Source organism: Sphaeramia orbicularis, chromosome 5 (assembly GCF_902148855.1).
Source record: "Sphaeramia orbicularis chromosome 5, fSphaOr1.1, whole genome shotgun sequence".
Taxonomy (NCBI): Eukaryota; Metazoa; Chordata; class Actinopteri; order Kurtiformes; family Apogonidae; genus Sphaeramia; species Sphaeramia orbicularis.
Window position 1 is genome coordinate 26971498 of NC_043961.1, and position 27513 is coordinate 26999010.

Consider the following 27513-nt stretch of genomic DNA (forward strand, 5'->3'; position numbering starts at 1 on the left):
TAAATAACTAGGGAAAGACAAAAAAGAATTGGAATTTAAGGGTTAATGCTGTATGCCATCTTTCTTAAAATGGAATTAAGGAGGAAGTGACATGTGATCTGTGTAAATATGACCATCTGATTCTAAGATAACATAACTGATCATGTTTTAAGGTGATATAGATAATTAAGTGTTTTATGTTGAATTTCTGTGAATAGATAATCTTACGTCTTACCCACTGGACTGTGACTGTAATGTGGTGACAGTAAGCTGACATATGCCGTGTTTCCTGGGGGATGGTAGTGTCAGTGAAAGATCCACTCGTTTCCTCTGTCATACTTCTCCTTTAAGCTTGAAAAAAAACCCGCCATGACGTCAGCTGTAAAACCTGCTCCGGCTGGGTCCGTCGAAAGTGAACTGTGTTTGGCGTGCTGTTGGTATCGGAGTTTTCCCTCTCTGTCGTCTGTGTTCCGTTGAGTGTTTTTGTCGTTTTTACCTTATTTTATGACATTTTACTTTACGTGTTTTTAGCCATTTCTTTATCTGACGAATGGGATTTTTTTAGAAAAGTTCCTGAAGTGCTCTTTGAGGAACCGGTGGACGACGGACCCCACCGGAGATGGATAAGCTAACCGATAGCTGAGTTGTTAGCCGAAAATCACAGGTCAAGAATAGGATCAAGCTAACATGCTAACAGCTAGCTTGTTTAGCATTTTATAGCTAACCAAGTCACTTTGTTAACCTGTAACGTCTCAAAAGCTGTCGGTTATTTCTCGGGCCAGGCTGCTTAGCTGAACATTTTCAAAGGCCAGCTAACACAGGAAGAAGACTTAGTCCTGTGTTTCAAGAAAAGGGCAAAGGAGTTTGGTTTAGAGTTGGCTGTTGTTAGCCTAAACCGTGAGCATGTTGTCCAACGCACAGAACCAGCCACTGTTCCCGAACCCCGGGCAGCAGAACTCCACGGGCCAGTTCCTCTCTTTCCACGCCAAACCCACCTTGCAGATAAAAAAGAATGCAATAACGGACGATTACAAGGTGACCAGCCAGGTGTTGGGGCTGGGAATCAATGGCAAGGTGCTTGAAATCTATCAGAGGAAGACTGGAGACAAGTATGCGCTGAAGGTAGGTCATATGGGGCTTGGGACGTTTAGACTGATACAAGCAGTAATAAAAATAGACACCCGCTTCATAGCAATATGAAGATTCTGCTTGAAATTTTTTGGTTGTACCTAGGTGTGGGTTTATTGTGTTGTCAACACTATAAACCCACGTACAGTGCCAGTGGGGCCATGTAAATTATATGAAGTCAAACTCACAATTTGTTGGTAAAACAGTAGATCTGAGTAGATGATTAACAAACAAACACACTGTCAATAGGTGACAGTAAAAAGCTCTTTTTCCAAAGCAGAGCAGAACTGAGCCAGCCTTCTCTAACATAAAAGTTGCTGCCTTTTGGACTTTGGCCCCAATACAGTTGAAGACTTCAGGTGTTTTTGTCTGATGATTGGACAAAACAAACAATGAAAGCTCTTGGAAACTATTTTTGTACTGAATTACTGAGAGAAGTCACCAGGTTTGTCAGTGATGCAAATAATTGCTTCAGACCTTAAATTATTTGACAATGAATGTGGTCCTCAGTGGACTTTTGTAATGTTGCTGTGTCTTTATCTTAAATACCTTGGATCTTCTTTTCATTCAAATAGCAGTTCAGTAACTGTGTACTGTCACCACAGAGCCTAGATGTTCATACACCCATTTGTTGCTATCTTCGTAAGCTGATATGTCAACAACAGAACCATATGTCAACAACAGAACCAACAAACAGGGGTTATGACCAGACAGTTACGGTTGGTAACCTATGCTTTGACTGAATTAGATGACTGTGGGGCCTTGGCAGAGGTATGCTCTTTACTGAATGACCTTTGGAGTCGAAGTTCCATATTTACCTTATTTATCTTTACCATATTGTAATCCAGGTGTTCTAACAGGTAACAAGCATTCCACTCTACTGTGTTGAAGATCTCCCCTGTGACGCAAACTTTGGCTAATCACAGCTGTTTTCAGACAGCTAGGGGGGTTAAATACGTGATTGACATCTGTAATTACCACATGCTGTCGTCAGACATGACTGTACTCACTGGCTCAACATGGAAGCTTGAAAAGTGACTTCACTTTTCTACGGTGGCATAAAACTGCACCACATCATCTATATTAATGTTCATATTCAGTCATTTCATTTGAACCGAGAGGAAAGTGCATCAGAAGTAAGGTGTGTGGCCTGTTATCCCCCAATTTCATCTCAACAGTTGAAAACCCACCATTTCTAACTTTTACACACTTGTCTATTTGATATCAGCTGACAACAGTCATATGTACTGTATACATTTAAAGTACTATAAACCTTTCATCAAGTCCAATCAGGAACTATAAAACCATACACTCAGCTCTGATTTATCAACCGCAAGTGCTGCAGAGTGGACATCACGCAGTCCAGGATACATTGTTTGGAAAGCTCTGTCATACAGTTTCTCAATTGGCTCAAGTGGTTTATCTCTGTTACCTGCTGCAGTTGATTTGCATATCATTCATATTTACCATTTAGTGTGATAAGTAAATATTGACTCATATCAGTCATCTGACACTGCTCCGTATTAAAATTAGAAACTCTCCTCTCCTCTAGCCTGTAAATTATGAAAAGCTTAGCTTATGAAAAGCTTGGACTGTAAAGTGACACTGCTGTTAACAGGGACTACCTCTGAATATCAGTATCAGTCAGTGATTAATAAAGTGTGAACGTCACTACAGCTATCCACGCACAGATGACAACAGAGTGATCCAGTGTTGTAGTTTATTAATGTGGGCTATGTCTTACTTGATATCAGAGGGAATTGTTTTTTTTTTTTTTTTAATGAATTAAAATTTTCTAAAATAATCTCAAGATGAACCACAGTATGGTAACATCCTGTGTGGTGGTAAAAATCAAAATTACTGGGTCATAGCTTTTTCCACTACCAGGTGTATATGAAACAAACACACAACCTCTATCTACTGTATATAGATGGACTTTTGACAGCATTTACAGCTTTTGATATGTGTAGAGACATGACTTAGTGTATTTTCACATCTAGACATTTTTTCTTTGAAGATAAGATAATCCTCTATTAGTCCCACTAAAGGGAAATTTGAAAAAGTGTTCGACAGTGATGGGATTCAACCCCCCCCCCCCTCCCCAAAGAGACTGGAGGGCCTTGTTATCAGCTAAATCTTTCAGCACCTTTTATTCCCAGGTGGTGTTCTAACTAGGCCCCACCCTGCTTAGGTTCTGAGGTTAGGGTGGTGTGGTCGTATCATGCTTCGTCAGGATGAATGGGCCTCATGTGAAAACAGTTTACGAGTGAACAGCCTTTATAGGGACCAGCCCAAACTTACAATTTAGTTTATCTGCAGAAATGGCTACTACAGGGCATGGACATGTTTGGTTACATCATTATTTCAAAGCTTTGGCTTTATTTGTAGGGTCATTGTTAGCGATGTCCTGATCTGGATTTTTTCCTTCAGATTTGTTTTTTTTAGGATTAGTTTTGCCAATATTGATCCAATATTAATTTTTTACAATGAAATTTTGATTTAAATTTGGAGTCATTATTTATAGGTTTTATTTTACTTGAGATCACAATCGGGCTGAATGTGAAATGTGAACTAAAACAACACCTTTGACTCTTAATATGTTTAGAATAATTTTTGCACTTTCCAAATTCATACTATGAGCCAAATTAGAATGTTTGGCAGGCCAGTTTTGGCCCATGAGCCGTGTGTTTGCCAGTGCTGTAGTGCGTCTTTGGACAGGTCTGTCCAGGGATTATATAGGGGTGCGTGCTGTGTATTAGTGATGTGCAGATCAGCGGGTTACTCGTGGGTTGGGTTGGGGCGGGTCAGACGAATGTCAATTTATTTATGGGTCGGGTCGGGTCAAATAATTACGCAAAAGCCCTGCGGATTGAAAAAACCCAACACGCATCATTACCGTATGTACCTCATGAGTACGTGCAGACCATTAAGTGAAAGTGAAATGTATAGATGCTTTACTAATTCTTCTAAGCCTCCCGCTGTTGTGCAGCTCATTTTACTTTTCCCTACCTTTGGAAACTTTAATTTGAGGCGGCAGGACATTTGTCCCCTCTCCCAGAACCGGGCCCGGATCGGCCCAATCTCGTGACAAAATCTGATCTGATCTTCTAAAAAATACCAGATCGGCAGCCAATATCGATCTTTAGATTGGATCGGGACATCCCCAGTCATTGTCTTGATTGATACCAAATCTTCCCCCTGGTCACAGGGTTGTTGTTGACTCCAAGTTTTCATCATTTCTGTCTGTTTTGCTCACTTCATTTTATCCCCCATCCTGACTAGCACTCCAGGACCAGATGTAGAAAACTATCCCCACATGATTCAGCCACCTCTTTTGTTTATATTGGGAATGGTATGTTTATGATGAAATGCAAGTTAGTTTGATAGGCGCAAATCTTAATTGTAGCCTCATCGTACCGTAGAATTTTCTGCCAGATGGACTAAGGTATTCTAATTGCCTTCTGGCAAATTTTGATCAAGATATCATTGCAGTTTTCTTATAGGTTATTCATGTTTTTCAACCGCTTAGCAACTATTGTGATTGTCTGCATTATTTTCCATAGCTGTCACAAGAGTTTTAAGGACGGGTTACAGGTCATTTGCATTTCTTTCTGTTGAAGATAAGATGCCTGAAATGTTTCTTAGCTGTACTTGGCAGGTTTTGTAAAGATACTGATGTACCGTAAGTTGGTCTCAAGATATTTTCATACACACATTATTTACTTATTGACCCCACTGAGCTAATTATGATGTTTATAACCAGCTACAGGTTTAGGTGTGTCTTTTTGATGTGGAGGAATAGTTCACACAAGCTTCTAGATTAGTATTTAATTTATATCTGTTTTCCTTTTTTCTGGTGATTTGGGGAAGAAAGCTATACTATTTGAGCTGTGTATTTGAATATTAGTCTTGTAAAACTACAATACAGGCACCAGACTTGAGGCTGTTGCCTTTAATCATTTGACACTGAAGAAGTGTTTAGGAAATAGGGTTACTATGTTACTGTTACTATGAAATTTGAGTTTGTCCAACATGGAAAATTCAATGTATTGCTAAATGTGCCGAAAAATAACACTTAAAAAACATAAGATTATTTCTGTGATGCTCCACTACAAACTCTAGGTACTTGAGTTATGAATTAGTTGCCTGAAAAATTGTTTAGGGTTTCTGGATAGAGCAGAGATTTTGAAAAAAAAAGAAGAAATTCTAGCTTAATGGTGAAATGTCACTGTAAATTGTAGAAACGGAAGAATGGCACATTTTATGGAAAAGTTACTTAAATCTCTGCACCATTTGGATGGCAACATGGCTCTTATGTGAGAATGAATGTACTGGAAATATTGTAGTCATTGACCTACTGCACAGATCTTTACAATTGTGAATTTCCATTTTAGCTCCAGAGGTGGTAAGAATCTGCATAAATGCATAGAGAAGTCAGATAAATAGATACATCCTTCATACACTTTACCAAATACATGTAAAAAAAAATCTGGCACCTTATCTTATGTATTCCAGTATCACTGTTGTCATGCTGTTTGAACCCAGACTGTAGCCAGAAATGGATTGACGCCTTCGCTGCATGAACTAATGTCCTTGTTGCTTCTTTCACTGACGTCAGCTGAGTCAGTCCCAGCTCATCTGTTGTTCTCATTAGATTTGCAGTAGAGGCCTGGATCATGAATGTGCCAGCCTGGTCCAAGGTGATCTCACCTTGTAAAACTTACCTGTCACTTCCCCAAAGTTCTGTGTGAACAGTGCATATGAATTATATTTGGATGGTGTGTTTGAGGGGGAAATTTAGAGTTTATATTTAAATATTTGACGGCCTTGAAATGCATTATATTTTATATAAGCTGCTATAAAAAAAAAAAAAAATCAATAGCTTTTACTGCAAGGCTGAGACAAAGCTACTTGCCCTTCTGAGTCCTCCTTTAATGTGTCCTGCCATGCACACTCTAGGAGGGTGTAAAGCATCTGTAGGTGTCATTTTACAATGACTACATTTATAGTTTCACAAGAATCTGTGTTATTAAGGGCCATCAGGTTAAGGCTGTGTTCTGCTGAAAATAGCACTACAGGCTGAGTTGCAGAAGGGTAAAACCAATAATATAAAATCTCTTTGCATCTGTTTGAGTAATACCTTAATCTTGAGTCAACAATGAACAGATACCAAAACGCTATGACAAGCTTTTCTCTGGGCAGTGCTGCACATTATTTGTAGAAGTCCTAAAGGTCTGCTAACCTGATCCCATACAGCAGGAATACAGAATTTTTAGTTAACATGATTGGAAAAATCCCCTGTTACTACCTATGATAATCAGATTATGTAAGCTTATTGAACAGACCAAACATTTGCAGTGATATTGGCTGACACTAGTTGAAATGATAGCTGATAAGGTGTTGTAAAACAAATTCTGTCTTTGTTAAAGGGTCTCAGTCAGCACTTAGTCCCTGAGTATAGCTTTATGTAATGTGATGAAGAATGTAGGGAGTTGCTTAAGGTGAAGTAATAGTAACACAAGTGAATATATTTTTTAACCACTTGTTGAGAGTTGTCGGAAGATTTTTTGATACCATCACCAAACACCTGTGGAGTGTTAACTGAGAAAAGAGGAACTGTAAGTACTGCATTGTTCCGCAGTGGCCTTGAATTATGGTAATGCTCCCTTGGACTTTTGTAGAACACAGGAATTTAGAAGACCCAAGTGAGCATAAAATCTGTGATAGTCACACCCTCTGTCACACAAATTATCTCTCTGAATTTAGCATTCCTGTCAGCATGAAAGGATAGGAAATGCAGAGGAGATGCTTGGCCCATGCTTCAGTCATGTGATGGTGAGAGAAAGGAAGGAAAAGGAGGGAGAGGAAGGAAGAGGTTTGTTGGTGGCCCTCTAATGTTATTTCTCTTTCTCACCCTTTGAGAGTCACATCTCTAAAATGTTATGTGTGTTGCTTGAAGAGTACCTACTCATTATTCCACTTTACAGCAGATAACCTTCTTGAGCAATAAGGAAATTTCCCCTACTTTCTCAACATAAAATTCACAGATCAGTCATTTTGCATCTGCATTGTGGTTTTATGACTGTGTATGGTATGATGGACTAAACCTATGAACACTCTAAAAAGAGATGTTGACAATGAAAGTGGTTTATATAATCTCAGTTACATGATATAATACTGGGAAAAAGCTGGCAGTCATAATGTACAGCGGCCTTAATGTACAGCAGTGTTGTGTCGGCTTCGGGCTCGGGTCCTCTACCTCCACCAGAGGCCTGGGTGCCTGAGGGTTCTGTGCAGGATCTTAGCTATTCCTACGACTGTGCTCTTTTGGACAGAGATATCAGATGTTGTTCCTGGTATCTGCTAGACTTGCACCGATTACAATTTTTGGGGCTGTTTCCAATTTGCAGGGTGCTTGGACAGCCAGTATTGATTTTGGCCAATTCCGATCTCATTTTTTCCCAAACACAAGACATTGCAATGTAACTTTCCCATTAGAACATTTATTTTAAAAATAGAAGAAAAGTATGCAAAAAAAGTGCCAGGATTTCTGTATGAAAACGGGTGCATTGATTGAAATGCCTGGTTTTTAGTTAGTCCCGCATCATACCAGTAGCTAAAAATGATCATATTTGAAGGAAAATTATACACATCCAATTTTTACACTGATGTGGCTCAGACCATCTGCTTTAGTAACACATTATCATAGATGGTAGGTACATATTATACACTGCAACCCAGTTTTACTTTTAAATAATCTTAACAGAACCTTGGAAAAACGCAAGCATCTCTTCATATGTGGAGCACAGGATGAACCCCTGCAATGAATGGACCAGAACACCATTTATAAATGCTAGTAATGTCCCGATCTGGATTGTTTGCTTCTGATCCAATTTTTTGCCAATACCGATCTGATACTGATTCGATACTGACTTTTTACAATAAAATTTTGATTTTATTAAATTTGGAGTTATTTATAGGTTATGCTATTATTTTACTTGCGATCACAACTGGGCTGAATGTGGAAGTTGAACTTAAACAATTATGACACTTTTGACTCTTAATAACTTTAGTATAATTTTTGCACTTTCCAAATTCATACTGTGGGACAAATTAGAACCTTTGGCTGGCCAGTTTTGGCCCACGGGCCGTATGTTTGCCACTGCTGTAGCATGTCTACGGACAGGTCTGTCCAAGTATTGTATGGGTGTGCGTTCTGTGCTGTACGTTCATGATGCGCACATCAATCGGTTACTCGCGGGTGGAGTTGGGACGGTCAAAAGAATGTGAGTTTATTTGCGGGGTGGGTTGGGTCTGGTCAAATAATTTCACAAAAGCCCCGCTGGTTGAAAAAAAACAAAAAACTGACTCGCGCATCACTAGTGGACCTTAAAGTGAAAGTGAAACCTATAGACACATTACTAATTCCTCTAAGCCTCCTGCTGTTGTGCAGCTAATTTTCCTTTCCCCTACCCCTCGGAAACTTTAACATGAGGGAGCAGGACCGGAAGTAGAGGGAAGTGGAGCTCCACTCAGCTGCAGTAGCAAGAGGCAATGAAGTCGTTTCTGTGTTTCTTGCCGCTGCCACTGCGTGGAGCTCCACTTCCCACAATGCACGTCACGACAGATTTCTGAAAAAGCCCTAGTGACCTACCAGCTCTGTTTGTAAACAAATGGATTGTTTATGGTGGAGTACACTTCGAAATTGTTCACTGTGAGGGAAGAGATTCAGGTGCATAATCATGAAAAGACTTATGGATTTGTGATACTTAGGCTATGACTCAGGTTTTACAGATTTGATGAAAAATTGGTGATAAAAGTCAGGCACAGCTTTAAGGCACAGAAAAACCAGTAAACATTTTAGTTCTATTAAATTGAGGGGGAAAAAAGAATCCTTTTTCTTCTGTTTTTCGACATTGTGGAAACCACTGTTCTGTTTTCATTCAGTGCTTTGGGCCATGTAAACCCTCATCATACCAGATCACTTGTATTGTCCATGTATTAAAGCTATACCTACCGATGTGGCATTTCTCACAGCACTTAGTAAAAGTTTGAACATGAACAACCCGCCTCCCTCCAAAGCCCCGCCCACTTCCCTCTGCCTGAGCTCTGAGGCTCCTCCTCCTCTCTCCTCATGCGCGATGGAAACGGAGGAGGAAGCAGAGGCAGAGGTCCGGTCCGTTTTGGCGTGTCTGCGGACCCCTCCCTCAGTAATCAGATGCATCATCCACCTGCTGCGGCCCGCGGCTCCTGTTCCGTCAGTAGACCTGGTCTGTGCAGTACTGGGTCAGTGTCTTCACTGCAGTGCCCAGGGGATGGGCGCGCGCACTGTGAACGCGCGGCCTCCGCGAATGTTCCGTGGACATTTGAAGTTTCATAGTCCATACAATTATCATCCTACATCATCTTACATTGTGTGACACCATGTACATGTACCTGTATGAGTCCCACCGTCAGAAAAGCTGAGCTTTATGCAGACCTGTTCAGTCCAGTACAGCTGACTTCCGGACTTTTATCTCCATCCTTCATTCATCAGACTCCTGTTTCTTCCCCTCAGTTGTCGTTTCTGTTCATAAATCAGTTTATTCCCTTCCACATGTGCATGTCAGTTCTATCCAAACACATCCTAGACAGTAGACTGTGGTCGGTGACAGGAGAAGCAGCGTGAGTGAAGCGTCAGATTCAGTGGTACACATATCGGATGTGAGACGGTGATAATGGATCGGATGCTGGACGGCCGTAATGGATGATTGACAGGAGGCTCAGTCAGGTTCGGCCAATTATTTCATTCGGACCGACTAAAATGATTGGTCAGACTTTTATCAGAAATATATGAGAATTAAACATTTTTGAGTTTCAATACCTGGTGGATTTCTTTTACATTTTAGTTTAACACACACTTATTAGGAGCATTTTAAGATGACAAAAGAAAAGTGTAAAAATGCCACATCATACGGTATAGCTTTAAGTTAAGTTACAAGTTGTCACTTGGGTTAAAGAAATGTTGTCTGTGTAACCACAGCTACTGAAGGAGTCTGTTTACAGCCTGTGGTGTTCAATTCTTTCTTTGTATTTAGATTCAAGGTGTGAGAGAGAGAGAGGTGAGAACAAATGGTTACATTAGAGTTATAAGATCTCTTTCCTTCCTGCTGATTATTATGGAAATATATTTGTTTTGACATTCACGCAAACAGATTAGTAGACAAGAAAGCTCCCTTGAAATAATGTGATTTACTGCTCTGAATGGGTGCAGTATTCAGCTATTCCCATACGTCAACTCTGTGTTCTCTTATTTGTTGGGGCAACTGCTGTTTGGGAGGATGTGGTATTGTGGTTGTCATAGGTGGACCCATGACTAGCCAGTCAACTGTATCTATGACAGTCATTTCCAAGCTGATGCAGCACTGCGTCTTTATGTATGAATGGTCCTAAGTACTTAATGCACTTGGGACAAAAAATACTTAAATATACTACAAATACACAAGAATAATGAACACTCTTGTGTCTTGTACATGTGTTGTTGTTTTTTTTTTTACTTGGGTCTCATGATCATTTCCTAAAAAAAGAAGTTCAACAGCGGAATAGTGCTGAATGGTATTACTGGTAAAGGGGAAGTGATTTTTTTCCTCATCCATTCAGACATACAGTGCATGTTACCTTGTTCTCACGTGAATAAATTGACAAAACAATTGGGAGTTTATATGTTAAGTATTGTTATCTTCTGATGTTCATTTAAACATTGAATCATTAATTCACCATCACCTTTCCAAGAACAGACAGTTCTTGTAATGTTGGTATCAGTTGTATCTACCGCTTTTGCTGTTTCTGTCTTATAAGGGTGTTTTTTTTCTTTATCTATAATTTATGATAAGCTCTGCATCTCCATGTTCAGCCAGACTCATGGTCCGTTGGTGTCTGATTTCTAAGATGAGACACTATTACACGTCATGACATCAGGTGATTCACAAACCTGTTTTCACTGCTCAGCTGTTTGTTATCACTGGGTTGTCTTTGGCTTATAATATGATTAAAATGACAGCTGGATTTAATATGTTAGTGGTCTAAAAACATTCTGTACATGCAGATGCATTCTCATAAAGCTGACTGAAGGGCAAATTACTAGTACAAACCACAGCCTCCTCAAAAGCAACTGATTAACACTCCTGTCTGTGTGTATGTTGTAGAACTTCATGTATTATCCGTTGCATCAGGTACACAAGGGGATTTACACCACGAGTCATAAGGTGTCCAGAGATAGGAGAAAAAAACTGAATTTTTCACTGTTTTCCAACTGTTACCATCTCATTTTGTCTGTTGTCTGACTTCGGTTTTGCTAGATGCTGATGCAGATTATTTTAACACAGGTCAATATGCCTGTATTATTTTTTTTCAAGTATGTCTACTTTCTGTGTACCACCTGCACTACACTCATTTGGAAATAAAAGGACTCGAACATTGTTCTCCTGCAGTCACATTAACAAGGCTTTTCCCTCCCACAGTCTATGCTGCCAGCACTTGAGACGTTTCCACATTCAGTTTTGTTAATCAAAGTCATGAAATAATTGCAGACTGATGCCAGAATTGCCTTATTTGGTTATTACAAATTTTTCCATTTTTATTTATGTTTTTATGCAGGCCTCTTAACCTACATTAGAATGTAGCGCTGAATAGATGTTAGCTAATCTTTTCATCGACTTAAAAATGTGTACAAGAATACCTGCCTGCATAAACTCCTTGCAACTGTTTTGAGAGCTGGAATGTCATGGAGGGCTCATTAAAATATGACTTCCGTATGAGTGCACTTGTGTATTTTTTTTTTTAATTTTTTTTTATCAGAAGCCTAATCAATAAAACCTAAGCACAGTGAGTTTGTAGCTTCATCTTGAAATGTAATTTGTGCTTGATACAGATTGTACCACATATAAAAAAAGATTTATTTAAATGTATAAACCCATGCATCTGATGGTTTTGTGAGGCGTAGCAGATGTCTTTGATCAGATCATGTCCTATTGACACACAAACATGTTTGCCGCTTCACTGAGTGCACAGTGATAAGCCACACACACAGAGACACCTCTTGTTAGATTGTTGTTTAACCCTGTCTGTTAGGGTAAGAGGCTTTTCTGATTGAGCTAAGCTTAACCCATCACCCCTCAATAAGCCCTCCTGCACAGTTTCACTGCCCCTTCACTCTCAGAGTGATTTTCTTCTCATTTCACCACATCAACCAAAGCCTGCTCCTTAGTTCACAAGTAGCAGGTGGAGGATGGGTGCCGTTTCAGCTCACTCCCATCCCACCTCCCACTGTCCTGCCCTGGGCTCAGGAGCTTTTGTGTCAGCTAGAGGAAGTGTATTGTGTGCCCATCTGCCCCCCTCTCCTCCCTCCCCTACACAAGCTTCACTGTTTACCCTCAAAGGACCAACAGCAGATGGGGGGCTATGCAGTCACAAGCACCAGCAGAGAGGTGATGGGGGGTGTGTTCTCATGTGCATATGCCATTGCGCATGTGTTAAGACGATATGAAGCTTTTGTTTGTAGAGGGAAGTCTGTTATATTTAGAGGCACTAAAATTAGTTTCAAGGCATGGTTCTTTTTTCCAGTACACATGCACACACCTAGCTATGTTTTAGTTCCTCCTTGGCAGTTGACCATCGCTGATAACTCTTGGAGTACTTTTATATTACTATCCTTTGTATTGCCGTGTAAATCCAGAAAGGGTTAGGTGGCTTAGGTGTACAGTTTGCAGGGAGATTTAGAAGGTCAGATGTATCTGAATGTTTATATTTAATGATAAATAACATGAAAACTAAATTCTGGGGTTCTTTTTCTTATATTGCATGGCATCTGTGGTCTCAACCGCAAAACCCAATGAACAGAACAGGTTTGGGGCTAGATTATTTGGTCTAAAGATGACCTCTCTTGCATTTACAATGATTTGTTGTTACTGTGTGTGTAGTGTCATTTTTACACTTCTCTGTGATGTAGAGGGGCCTGCAAGGTTTGTCCTGTTTTTCCTGATTCTTGTTTAAGAATAAGATTTAAAAGCAAATTAATCATCATTTCCTGTGCTGCCTCCTGAACATTGATGTTCCATTTAAGAACTTGTATAGAAATGAGAAGATAGGGGTAAACGCTTTTCTGCAACTACCTAAGTCCGTTACCCATTCACTTAAAGCATATTTAATCAAGTCCATTCATGATGTTACAGTTTGTTGACATGACTCAGGAGTTTCACAACAAGGACTGAATAAGTAATATCATTGTTAGTTTTGTACCTCTAACACTACTGATTATGTTGTAAGGCTGTTGGTTTGTTTTTATAGTGAAGTTTGTAAAGTTTTGTTTTTTTTGTCCTTGTTCTGATCCTATGATAATTAGGGATTTTTGATACTTTATATGCAGAAAATATTCATCGCAGGTCTGCTTTTTTTTCCTTTTTTTTTTTTAAAACCATCTGCAGTTCACAACAATGAATTATGTCAATTTCATTAGAGGGTAAAACCTACCTACAGTGTTTGTCTCCACTGAAATGTGTCCTTGTTGGTGGTTTGGTGTTTTTTTTTTTTTTTTTACTCTGACGTGTAGTGTGACGCAGTATGTATGAACCACCCATGTTTGCTCTGTCCTAAAGGGTGGTTGAACTGTGCTGTATATTGAGTGTTGATAAAGTACAGACACATATAGCCCTACTAGGTCCTCAAGTGGCCTTCATAATTAAAAACCTGTTTGTTGGACATGCTAGTATTCATAAATATTAATCCAACTGATTTTAACAGCAAGATCAGCACAATTTCAGTGTATCCCTATGTACTTGGCCTGTTTTTTAGTGTGCTTTTAGTAGACATGATATGACTTCTCACTTTGGTTTGATTTAACACTAATGTTTCAAATAACAACCTTATTCTTTTAATTGAAATATGAATAGAACACATAAATATTACCACAGAACATGAAGCTTTTATAGTGTGGTTTGCTTAGGAAATTTCTGTTTTCTGTGAGGGTTGGTTTAAGTTCATGTGTCCTTGTTGAACAGTGAAAGTGAAATACCAGAGTCAGATAGAGGAGTGAGGTTGGAACAGTTTCTGTTCATGTGCACAGCCAGGATGCAGCTGGCTTGGTCATGTCACCTGATTTCTTATTCATCATGCATTTATGTAGAAAGAAGATTAGAGAGAATAATGAGTCCAGGAGGAGTAAGTATCGCTCAGATAAGAGCCACAGAACTAAAGGACAGCTCATCATACACAACACTGTCTCCTTGAACTTAGTTTTGTCCAAAGTCTGAGTGCAACAGATTTAAAGTTACTGGCATTAAACTTCCTAAACATTCCCACTGTTTGCTTTCATTATAGAACCTGTCCTGTCAGAGGAATACACACCAGTTAAATATGTGATGTTTTCAAAGTGAATTTGCAGATGGTGGAGAACCTTCTTTTACCCAGCTGCATGTACACAGGGAAGTTTTTAGTGAACTGGTTACTGTGATTTACTGCATAACCAGCCCTCACTGATAAACCTGGTTGTTTGTGTGCATGTAAACATGCTGGCAGTCTTATGTGCTGGAACAGGCAGCAGTCTGGATACTCCCAGCTACTCTTGCCCCCTGGAACGAAGCCCACTGTTGTGTTGTGTCTGTGGGCAGAGATGGAATGTAACACACAATAAGACAGATGATGGCTCATTGTCAAAGGTTCAAGCCTGAATTCTTTCCATTAATTCTCAAAGATTTTAAAGGATTTACTAGTGATATGGTGTCATGTAATTAAACCTGTTAACAAATTCCAGTGGGTACATAATAGAAATACCATTACAAAACAGAAGCAAACACTGTAAAAATGTATTGAAATTAGCGTTTTAACTTGTGACTTAAATTACTGATTTCGTCATGGGTTGACATCATGTTTACAAAAGTAAAATTGTGACCTTAGATCAAATTAATAACATATACAGTACTGTGCAAAAGTCTTAGGCCACCTCTGGCTTTGTTTTTGCAGGGTTGAAATATGTACATTTATTTTTCATTCTCTTTTCTTCACATAGAAAAAAATACATGAAATATGTCAACAGACGCAGAAAAACTGAGCTAAATGGGTTTTAAAGGTTAAGGTATTTAGTGTGATTCCTGTCCCCATGAGGAGAAGCAACATAAGCAGAAACATCTGATGTGTTGAAAAAAACTGATATAAAACATGCAGTAAGTAAATGCAGTAAGTCTCATATTATCTGAACAAAAGGATTGAAGATATGTTAAGTGCAAAGGGAGGTCACACTAAATATTACCACTTTGGTTTATGGAAGCTGATTTTCCTTGTTAAAGGAAAGATTTTGTGACTTGTGTTTTTTGTACAGTACAATAAAAACAGTTCACGTGTAAAATTAAAAGTGGAAAATATATATATATTTTTTCCAAGATACATTGTACTTTGTCATTTTTGAATGAAAGTAAGATGATTACTCTGTATTTTCAGGCTGCGGTTGTAGATTAATATCAAGGCACATAGTTGACCAGACAGCTGTTTTATTACTAGTTGGGAGGGAACTAGTTTTGTCTGAAAATCTTAATGGTATTTGGTGAGTCAGTTGCAACAGATAAGGTCATTCTCAGTCAATCTCACCAGGGCAACACTTTGACATTTATGTACTTGTAAAAGGCCATTAATGTATACTTTACCCAATGCCACTGTGCTGAGACTTATTCTAAAGAATTTGGTGCAGACTTGGTGTGACTAATTTTTAGTCATGTGGTAGTACTGTAGGAAATAAACTTAGTATTCATTTAATTCAGATTGCTTTCTACTCTGATGGATTTTGTGACTTCTGAAATTGTGTGTCCTTAATTCACTGCATTTCTTAGAATTAATTGCATAAGTGAATCTGCTCTCACGACAGGTCTTTAATTACAGGTTTTCTCTCTTGTCTGTAAGGAAACCCTAACTTACCAGGGAAAATAACCTATACCCAAACAAACCTGCTTGTTTAAATTCTGTATTGCAGGTAGCGTTATGCTGAATTTACTAATAATTACATGATCAAAGGGCTTGAGCTGACCTTTTAATTTGTGTTTTTCTTCTAGGGTAGTACATTTTGGTAATACTTGTCACCAGGTTATCAAATATAGTTGGTAAACATTGAATTAAAGATACAAATGAGCCACTTACAGGTGTATTGACATAGTGTCACAAAAAGAGGGTGCTCCATTCACACGGCAGAAATGGGACCAACTTTATACATCATCTATTTAACAGTGTTCCAGCAGGTGGCAGCACTTCACTTCTGCCTTCTTGGTTTTCTTTAGGTGTACCTTTGCCACTAGTTGTTTGTTGTCCTCCAATGTAAGGCCTAATTTCACATCACACTTGCTGTAAATGAATTCTGTTAAGTTTTATCCTGTTATTTTTTATGCCAGTGCTATATTAATCTTTTCAGGTTTTTAAATGACCTGTCATCCTCACCCCCTATGTTGCTTTTCCTTTTCCCAGATACTGCAAGAATGCACCAAAGCCCGTAGAGAAGTGGAGCTCCACTGGAGGGCGTCGCCGTGTGCCAACATTGTGCGCATCATTGACGTTTATGAGAACCTCTATCAAGCAAAAAGTGTTTACTTATTGTGATGGAGTGGTAAGTCTAAGTGCCTTACACGTACATATCCACAAATATCTTTGTGCATTAAAACTACTTATTTATGAACAGGTTCCCTTGTTTAAGCACTACTTTAGACATGTTTTTCAGTACAGATTTAATATCTACATTAACGATGTCTGACAAAAGGAGGAAAGAATGGAGTAGGAATAATAAGACAATGTAATAAAATAAAAAAACAACATTGCATATCTATGTAGCAGGGCTGCACGATTAATCAATTTTAAATGGAATTAGATGGAAATAGATTGTGGTCGTACTGGCTGCTCTGGAGTCTGATGGCATGGAAGAGTCCACAGGCTTAGGGATTCACACAGTCTGTCTGCTTAAGGCTCAAAAAAGAAATGTAGTGTCTCCTCAGGACCAAAACTTGTCATAACAACTGACTCCTTCAATGTAAAATATGGTGATTAAATGGATTTTGATGCCTCATGCCCATCAGGGACAAGTGTGAGACAGAATGTTGGAATGTGTATCATAGCTAGCCAGGTAACATCAGCAGTCACCTCTAACACTTTTAAATAATGTTAATAATTACCAAACACCTCACCACCAGTAGACAGAAATATTTAAATGCTCATATAAACAAAAATATGTCTTACTTTTATCAAAATAATATGCATTACCAATCAGCCATTTCTGTTCCCATTTTCAATGTGCACATAAAAAAGTCAGGGCAAACACTGAAAAGGCCAACATTAATATTGTACAAAAAAAGTTACATTTTGCAGGTATCTAAATGCTTGATGAATAGAAATTAAGTGTGAATGAATTCACTGGTAACAGATTTAACAAATAATTGGTCAACAAATAAGTCACTCTTTTGATATTGCATTTTACCGAATAAAAACAAGTCCCAGCATTGTGAGTCACGTGCATGGGTGAGTTTTTTTTTTTTTTTGTTTTTCTACTGACTACATCAGCTCAACTAGATTTAACTTTCCTCAATTTGATTATTATTTTTGGCACCAAAATGTTTCATTTCCTCTGCAGATATACTACTCCCCAACATCGATTGCCATAGTAACACAAAGTAAGCATAGTGTCACTCCATGGGTGGATACTTTGCGTCGGTATGAGTGAAGCAACAATGTGAAGGAGGAAACTTAAAACTGTAATATGTATTTTGTGGAAAAAATTACTTTAAGATTTTTTCTGGTGAGAATGTATACTAGCTGCTCAGACTTCAAATCAGTGGTCCATTTATTAAGACAGAACCCAACTACACATTTAGTCCCAGATCTCATCTAATTATCATAGGAATTAACTTTCAGTTATGCCTGTGTGTGGTGTTTTGCTGCTCTGCTTCATCACATGAATGTAACCTGGATGTTCTGTCATTTTGATTATCTTGTTCAATCATCACTTATGAAGTTATTTTTCACCCTGTGAAAAAACAGCATGTTTGGTCTTAGAGTTGAAGAGAATCTGAGCGGAATCAAAGTAAGCGCAGGACTCTATAACTTATGTGCTGCTGATTGTTAATGATTATTAATTTGCATCAATTTTTCATCTTCTCTGTTGCTCTTTTCACTACTTTCATTTCCTCACCAACATTTGTACCAGTCAAGTGCACACGGTGAATGTCCCTAGGCCCTTCATAAACGATAGAATAGTGATGTTTGTGAAGAGGCTGAGTGTTTTCTGACTAGTCCACTTTGTCTTTGAGCTGTACCCCCAGGAACTCAGAAATGTTCATAATTTCTAATCCCAGAGTCCTCCCTTACATCCTCAGAGGTGGGGGACCTCATGCTGTCTTGAAAGTCCACACCTCCTCAGTTTTTGCAAGGTTGAGCAGGAGGTGGTCTCTGTTGTACTCAGTCTCTTGATGAGTTTCATTACTGATCTTTGTCATCTACAATAATAGTGAATAGGCTTCCTTCTCACCACATCACTCACTCTACCCATTCAGTCTGTCCTTTACTGGACCCTCACTCTCACATCTTCATTTGCTGAGTCAAGAGGAAGGGCAAATTTGAACAAGTGTGTTTGCAAACACAGGCAAAGAATGCTAAATACTTTGCATTGAAAGTACTCAAGCTACATTCAATGCTGGCTGAGTAAGGACAGCTGATGCAATATCTTTACTGCAATATTGTACTTTTTTACAAGCTTTACATCAAAGTAACTTGCATCATATTTATAAACCACAGCTGGCCTGTTTTACTAGGTGAACTTCACAAAGTGGGCTTTTTTTCCCCCAGCAGCCCCCATTCAGCCTACATTACCCTTAGGGGAACTGAATTCATGAGCACCTTTCCATTCAATTGTTCACACTTTTGCTTCCAGGTTAATTATTGCAAATCATTTGAGTGTGACCTTAGTAGAAATGGACCCATTTCCTTTAAATGAACATTTGACTTACCTTAGCATTTTCATATAGAGCATTTTAACCACCATGTTATCACATGTGCACATTAGGTTTGTGGTTACCACTGTAGTGTGAAGGTAGTGGACCTGTCTTCCTACACACTCACATGCAAAGATGTGGCTATGTATGAGTAATTTCCTTCATCTTAGCATGATACAAATAGAAGTTCTGACTAAACCAAACTGCTTCCTAGAATGTAACATTAGGAGATAAAGTTGTTAGGTATTGTCAGCCCCCCCCTCTGACGCTGCATGTTTTTGTCCTTATGGTAACCTATACTTTGCTCTTTAAAATGAAACTCAACCTCAAGTTGAAAAGCAGCATCTTGCTGCTCCTTCTGGTCAAAGGTCATAGTTTGTAATGCTGAAATTGAAAACTTATCTCCTATCTGTTCAGCTTTTTACCTTTGAATTTGTGATGTTGGTGTCTGCTGTCAAACTGTCGAACATGGTCAATATGTAGGCTACATAATACTTGTGTTTCAATGGGAATTTCCTTTCATCCTGAAACACTGTAATTGTGTACAGCATCATCAGCAGCTCCATTAATAATGTATTAGCACTCAGGTGCTGGCACAAATTTCAGTATAGTAGTAAATAATCAGCAGATTACAGCCATAAAGTGAATGATCTGATCACAGCGGAGTAGAGCACCATTCCTGCTGATCCAGTCTTCAGACATAGATGCATTATTATTATAAACAGTAACACAACAGCCGATACTTTGTCCCATTTTCAATTGAGAACAGAGTCTCCTTAGTGGTACAAAGTGGTCTTATGAGACAGGACAGTATGAGGTTTGATGGTTTGACACCTTTTACCCACTGTCGGAACTGTGTAAAAGTTATCATGAGTGTGCATTTATGATCTAAACTAGTTCTGGGGTAAAGTTGTACATCACTGTTGTAAGGTGAACAGTTAAAGTACTGCAAGTCTGTGGCCCTTTAAGGTGTATGATGTTGCATCTGCACACTCAAACAAGGGTGCACTATAATGCTATGTTCAATATGGGTAATCTATAATAAATAGGATGAATATGAAGGTCATAACATTGAATTATTGTGGCAATAGTGTTTTTGATTGTTAGCTGATGTGGACTTTTTCAGTTGTATAACTGTTTTTGCAGATTATTCCTTTTGCTGTGCTGCCCCTCTGGACTTTATTTAAAAAAATGCATAGAGCTGTCACTGCTGAGAGACATAGGTTTTGATCCTGTTTGAATGGCGCAATTAATTACAAATGACAAAAATACATTTGTCAAGAAAGACACTTTATTTTAAAGATCACAACGCAAGTCGTATTTGTCCTTTGTATCCTTTGCCTGCTGCCTGAAACCGTCGAACACATCTGCAGTTCTCAGCAGTGTATTAGGCAGAAATGGAGGAACAGGGTGTGTTAAAAAAAAAAAAAAAAAAAAAAAGTGTGTGTAATATTGCGGCAGAAGTAAAAGCGGCACAGATCGTGAAATGTATTGTCAGATCCTGTTCATTACACAAACAACATTTTAACAGCTTAGAACATTCATTCAACCTTGTGCAAAAATAGTTTAGAAATAAATAATTACTAATTAGTAACTTAATAATTAGTCACTTCTGAGTGACTAGAATTACAAATTAACCCTATAACGCCAAACATACCACATTTGATACATGAGTTTTGAAGCCCTCTACATGATCAGTATGATATTTTTTGTCTTGAAAAATCTTATGTATGCAATTAGATACATGCAATACAGAGATAATCCACCAGGGGGGAGGAATTCGTTCACCAAAGGCCTTTCCAGTGGCACTACATGATTGCCATTAATGAGGAAGGAGGCAGAACTTTACCAATTTTGTAAAGGAATTACCAGTTTGTTAGACATGTTTGTGCTATATTATCTTTTTGTTAGTTCAAAAGATAATATCTGAGCATTGAGACCTGATGTATCAAAAATGATACAACATTGAAATTCATACATGGAAAATTGATATTTTTAAAAAAATATTTTTTGGTTAATCAGAAGGACCAATAAAAGCTCCAGATTCAAAGAACTGGAATTTTTGTCAATGATTTAATGGTTCAGGCTTTACAGGGTTAAGTAGAAATTGATATAAGATGGAGATGACTAGGTATTAAAGTTATATTAGATTACGCACGGCACAGTATGGACGTCTCTGAATGGTCCATGTGATGCACTTTTCCACCAATAGAAATGTAGTGACATGTTTTCTTTCATGCAAGCACTTCTTGCATGCAAGAAATTCACTTAGAGGCCCATTTTTACCGTCTCTAACTGCAGCCAACGTGCACCAAATGTAATGACACTATTGCTGAAAAATTATGTTTTTATTGTGTCATAAATTTGGTTTTCCATGTGCTTTCAGCACTATTGAAATCACAGTTATTAGTTTGACATCTGGACTTTCCACACAAATTGAAATTAAGTTTTAGTAAGGCTCTGTCTTGCTGCCACGTCATCTTAAATCGCGCATGTCATCAGGATGTGCCGACGCATCTAGGGACCCTCTAGAGTTAATTGATGATTCACTTCATTTTTGCGAAAAAGAGATGGATTTAGCCAAAATTAGGCTGTGACAAGGTAAGAAAACAATATATTGATAAATAGCACAGCTTTGAGCAAGCCGTGGACCATTTTTTTGGCTGTGCTTTTGATAATTAACCGTGCAAATCACAAGTGCATGCCTCTCTGCCTAATACACTGGTTCTCAACATGATCAGACTCATGGTGATTTTCTTCTTTTTTTTTTTTTCTTTAAAACCTTTTTAGTACCTTGTCACTCGCTCTTGAAGAATAAGGTGAAAGAAGCTTATGTACTGGCTTTTTCCACACAAGGCCAAACATTACTTTCTCTTTTCAAGCTAAAATTTTCTTGACTTGGAAATGATTTTTAAATGATGCCATAATTCAAATGGGCATAAAAAATGTTTTATAAAAAAAGCTTGACTGTTATAAATAACTTGTCCAAGTTGACATCTGATGGGGCACACAAGAAGTGGAAGGACTCCACACAGTTAATGTTAGCATTACAAATCATATCCTTCTAACAAGCTGTAATAATTGTCCTTGGGTGGAAAGTATTTTTTTTTTCTTTGTAAAGCTTAATAGCATGTATTTTTCAGATATTATTTTTATAATTATTATTTTTCTGAATAGCCTCTTTTCTTGCTGTCATTTTCAGTGTCATTTTCAGTCTTTAAGGTGTGTCTGTGGTGTACATGAGACGTGAGATTGTAGACTGAAGATGTGTGAGGGTGTTGGTGATGGTGCAAAATGAATTTCTTGGTTCACTCATAAGTATCTTTTCTGCTGACAACTCACACTTCACCGCTGAAGGGTTTTTCACAATGCAAATGTTTTAATATTATGTAAAATGTGTTGAGCTACTGTCCGATGTGAATGATTGATTTTGAGAAGTTCAAAGCGTACTGTGGTTTAGCGAAGCTCTGGGCCTGTGGGAGCTGCTCTGCCGTTAACACATGCATGCATGAAGTATCAGTTGCTGTCAAGCATCTTGAGTTTAAACCAAAATTGGTGTGATGATATGACCTGAAACTCAGTCACACTCATAATAAGCACATGGGTTAAATGAAACTTATTGTGCGAGTTGAATCAAATTTTACTGATCCATTTAACTAATTAAAATCAGATTCACCAACACCTCTAATATGTAGAAAAAAAACAATTAATAGAAGCCAACATATCTTGGAAAATATTTACAATTTAGGAAAATGTAAGAGCATAAACAAATTATCCAAACTCTCAACTCTGACACAACGATACTTGTGAAGCAAAACATGTAGTGGTGTGGCCATGACTGAGGGGAACAACAGGATACCTCTGCACACCAGCATCTAAAACTGTTTACATTATCATCAGTGAAAAGTAACTTTGTGTTATTACCTCCGCCAAGGAGGTTATGTTTTTGCCAGGGTTTGTTTGTTTGTCTGTTTGTTTGTTTGTTTGTCTGTCCGTTAGTGTGCAACATAACTCAAAAAGTTATGGACAGATTTGGATGAAATTTTCAGGGTTTGTTGGAAATGGGATGAGGAAGAAATAATTAAATTTTGGTGGTGATCGGGGGTGGGGGGCCCACGTGGGGGGGGGGGGGGGGGGGCACTGATCGTTAGTGTGCAACATAACTCAAAAAGTATGGACAGATTTGGATGAAATTTTCAGGGTTTGTTGGAAATGGGATGAGAAGAAATGATTAAATTTTGGTGGTTGATCGGGGCCGTTGGGGGGGGCCCAAGGGGGGGGGGGGGGGGGGGCACTGATCACCTTGGCGGAGGTCTGCGCTCTCGAGTTCTTCTGTCAGCATGTTATCAGTTACAACTATACCCATTGTAATATTAATGTCTTAAAATAGCTAACATACGTTTTTGTTTGTAACAATTAGCCAGACCACACCATGCCATATGCTCGATTATTTTATTCTAAGCTAACCATTAAGAATTGTAAAATTAAGTCATGTCCTCATTCATTTGATAGTAAAGTAGTTCCGTATTATAGATCACTGTTCTACAAATAGAAGTTACTTTTTGTTAGAATTTTCCTGTTATGTTTGTATTTATGATGTTTGTTTTCTCTGTTAGAGTGTAATGGCAACAAAGTTGAGTTTTTAATGTCTGTGATACAGGTCATACCTAATTAAAGTCTGTACCAGGCCTAACATAATAGATTTTTGTACCCGTGATAGCTTTTTGTAAATTTATTAACTCAGGCTTTAATGTGATCTAAGAGAGGTGGCCTTTGATAATTTAGAGTTCCTTCCTACTGACCAAGCTATTACACAAAGTTTGGACCTGTTACTTCACTATAAACAGTTCATTAGTATTGTTGGCCTGTCATTGTGAGGTCTGTGTCATCTCTCATTTCAATAGGTAGAGGTGAAGATGACTCGAGAACACAGATACTCCCAGTTTCCTTAAAAGTAAATGAAGAGACATGCTGCAAAAGTGCAAGAAAATGATGCATCTGCGCAAATCTTGTTATGGAAAAAGAAATGTTACCTTCAAGCATAAGAGCCTGAAAGCTGCATTTCCTACTCTGATATTACTTCTGTCCCACATACACACCCTACCCTTGCATGTACTTCTGTCGCTATTAAGATGTTCCAGATTTTAGTTTTTCAGACCGGGGTGTGAAAATAGATCTATTACCTGGTTTATGACATGAGCATGTCTGGTGGTCTAGTAGTTAATACAACCGAAATTCTGACATTTGTGCGATTTTCTTTTGCAGTATGGATGGTGGTGAGCTTTTCAGTCGAATCCGGACAGAGGAGACCAGGCCTTCACAGAGCGAGGTAACAAGCGTGTATCGTCTTTAAACACATACACCTGTCTTCTGTTTCCACTTGTAAAAAGGGTAATCGTACTTCTTGACAGTCTTGACAGCAGTGGAAAATACTCCCAACGTCTGCATATATCAGGATTTCTGCAAGCAGACAGATGGTTCCAAATGTTGTATTTAGACCTGAATTTTGTTTGAATGGGTGAGCTAAGCATTATAGACAGAATAGATAAGGAAAGTAAAAAGAACGAGACACTGAAACTATTGAAAAAAATGCAGAGCTGGAAAATTCAAGATGCAGAGCTGTGACTGTTGGACTTTCATCGTGTTCATACTTATTATGAAACTGCACAAAATTCTCACCTGTGCATAGGCAGAGAAATCGAGGCAGAAATATGAATCATCCGTAAATTGTCACCTTCGCCCAAACTTTGGTTAAAGAAGCACAACATTTTCACACTACTGAGGCAGTGATTAAATGTATGGTCAGTTTGTATACACCACTGAATCACAAAGTTGTAATTTTTTTCTTCACCCTAATTCAGAGGCATCTGACATCATGAAATACATAGGCGAGGCCATCCAGTTCCTCCATGCTATCAACATTGCGCACAGAGACGTCAAGGTTTGTGCCATAACCCTCTGTCCATAAATAAGAGTAATTGCGGAGTACCTCATTAACGAAATCAAAAAAAGGTTTTAAAGATGACTTCCTGACAGCAGCATTTAACTTTGTACTGTTCTGCTTGGTTTTCTGAATACACCCTGCAGCCAGAGAATTACTGTATTCTTCCAAGAGGCCCCATCCCTGCTCAAACTCACAGACTTCGGCTTTGCCAAAGAGAACCACCTCACACAACTCATTAGCTACTCCCTGCTATACACCCTACTATGTTGTAAGAAATTTTTTTTCTGTACACATTTTTCTCCTGCACTGGTTTCTCTTTAATCGGTTAAAAATTACACATAAGATAATAACTTTCCTCAAATCATTATTGTCCTTTCTGCATTTGCGTTTCTGCAGCTCCAGAGGTTCTGGGCCCAGAGAAATATGACAAGTCATGTGACATGTGGTCTTTGGGCGTCATTATGTATATCCTGTAAGTCGGTCATTTGCAGTCACTTCAACGCCTTCATTACATGTGGGTTTTGTCTAATACAGCTGTGTCAAACCTTTGCTAGGTTGTGCGGGTACCCTCCTTTTTACTCTAACCATGGTCTAGCCATCTCTCCTGGGATGAAGAAGAGGATCCGGATGGGCCAATACGAGTTTCCCAACCCCAGAATGGTCTGAAGTATCAGAAGAAGGTAAGCCTGTTAATAGAATGAGAGATCACTCTGAGTTGTGGTTTATTTTCAGTTTTTAGGTAGGCAACATGAGAATTATTTGACATTTCAATAACTGGTTGGAACAGGTACAGATGAGCATGAGCTGAATTCAAAAGAAATTAAACTAATGCAATTAAGTGGTTTAATCAGGTCTTGTTTTTTCACAGAGTTGGCTGAATCTAAATGAATAGCTATAATCCTTTGTGATGTGCTTTTTCTCCTTGATCCTATAGCATGTGACTGTCAGCAGGGGGTTATGCTATCAGTTTATTATTGTAGCCCAGCTATTTTGCATCTGATATACATATATATTTGCAGCCAAACAACTCATTAGGACCCTCCTCAAGACTGAGCCAACCCAAAGGATGACCATCACAGAGTTCATGAATCATCCGTGGATCAATGTAAGCTTATACTGTGGGGGTGTGTGTGTGTGTTTGTAATTCACTTTCTCAGCATAAACTGGTTGCCATCCTTTTGCTGAAGTGAGATTTGTGTTTCTTTGTGTCTCCAAAGCAATCAATGGAGGTCCCCCAGACCCCACTTCACACCAGCCGGTCCTGAAGGATGAAAAAGATACATGGGAGGATGTCAGGTTAGACAGCAGCTTTCAGTTTCTGTGGTAATTATTTGCATCCTTGCATTAACAGTGTTTAACTCAAAATAGTCAATACTGATTGATACCTGACTGAAAAAAGGCAGTAATTTATCAAAAATTGTTGGTGTGACTCCAACTTTCAGTTTGGGTCTCTGCAAATTGTTTCACATTGTCTGGACTACAGGGTGCCTTTCAGTTTAAGACTAAGTTGTATTACACTAAAACGTGTTTTTGAGTTGGAATCGAAATCATGTGACTCATTCGTAGTGAAATACATTAATGCTGGTGACAACTGCACATAAAAATCTACAGATGTATAAAAATCTGCATTTTGTAGGTGAAAATGTCTCATCTTGCAGCTTCCTGTTTGCGCCTTCCCACCGCTATTATGGTTTAGTGACACATTCTGTTGGTGGAAAACTGTCATGAAATTGTCTTTAAAAAAAAATCAGTCTTCCATATTCTGCTAAGCCTCATCTCATATTACGCTGAGTCGAGCTGTTGCCATGTTATCACTATTCAGAACCACCAGAGTCACAGAATAGCTGCGACTTTGTCTTGTTAAACAATTCCTTGCTTGGTTAGCTTTTTTATTGGTGTGGATCCAAAATAATGTACTGAAGCACCACAGTAGCATAACTATACAGGCTGCAGAAGTGCTTTTTTTTTTTTTAGATATTTTGAAGGGTTTTAGAGCACTTCAATTCTCTATGATCAAACATATGATGGTGAGACAAAGCAGGAAATATATTGAAAATTTGGCATACATTTAAATGGATATTGATTTTTTTTAATTTTTTTCGAGGTGGTAGAACCAGTACAAAAACAAAGTAATCCCTTTCAGAGGCTGATATGGTTGCATAATGTCTTGTGATTTTCTGTCATACGGATGTCCCTGAAGTACTCCTGTCTCACATGCCTGTCTGAAACACTGATCGTGTCCACCCCAGCTTCCTCCTGACTTTACAGTTGTTTTCAGAATCATGCAGTGGGGACTTAGATTCAGAATGTGGGTGAAGTTACACATTAAGTCCCCTACTGAACATGTTCACTTTACTTTTCAGGAGGAAATGACCAGTGCCATTGGCAACGATGCGCGTAGACTACGAGCAAATCAAGATCAAGACATTGAGGACTCAACTAATCCACTGCTCTCAAAAAAGGGAAAGAAAG

General features: G+C 38.6%; 1 protein-coding gene across 1 annotated transcript in view; it reads left to right on the plus strand.

Moving 5' to 3' along the window:
- Positions 1–287: 287 nt before the first annotated feature.
- The window catches only part of LOC115419734 (MAP kinase-activated protein kinase 2), a 28887-nt gene continuing 1661 nt past the window's right edge, over positions 288–27513 (plus strand). Inside the window, 17 exon segments of the mRNA XM_075353475.1 lie at positions 288–1101; positions 16588–16693; positions 16696–16726; positions 24363–24391; positions 24394–24426; positions 24959–25042; positions 25185–25214; positions 25217–25257; positions 25259–25309; positions 25437–25513; positions 25596–25692; positions 25694–25721; positions 26061–26146; positions 26259–26298; positions 26301–26337; positions 27405–27466; positions 27469–27513. Coding sequence (XP_075209590.1) covers positions 883–1101; positions 16588–16693; positions 16696–16726; positions 24363–24391; positions 24394–24426; positions 24959–25042; positions 25185–25214; positions 25217–25257; positions 25259–25309; positions 25437–25513; positions 25596–25692; positions 25694–25721; positions 26061–26146; positions 26259–26298; positions 26301–26337; positions 27405–27466; positions 27469–27513 — 1096 coding nt within the window. The 5' untranslated portion in view covers positions 288–882.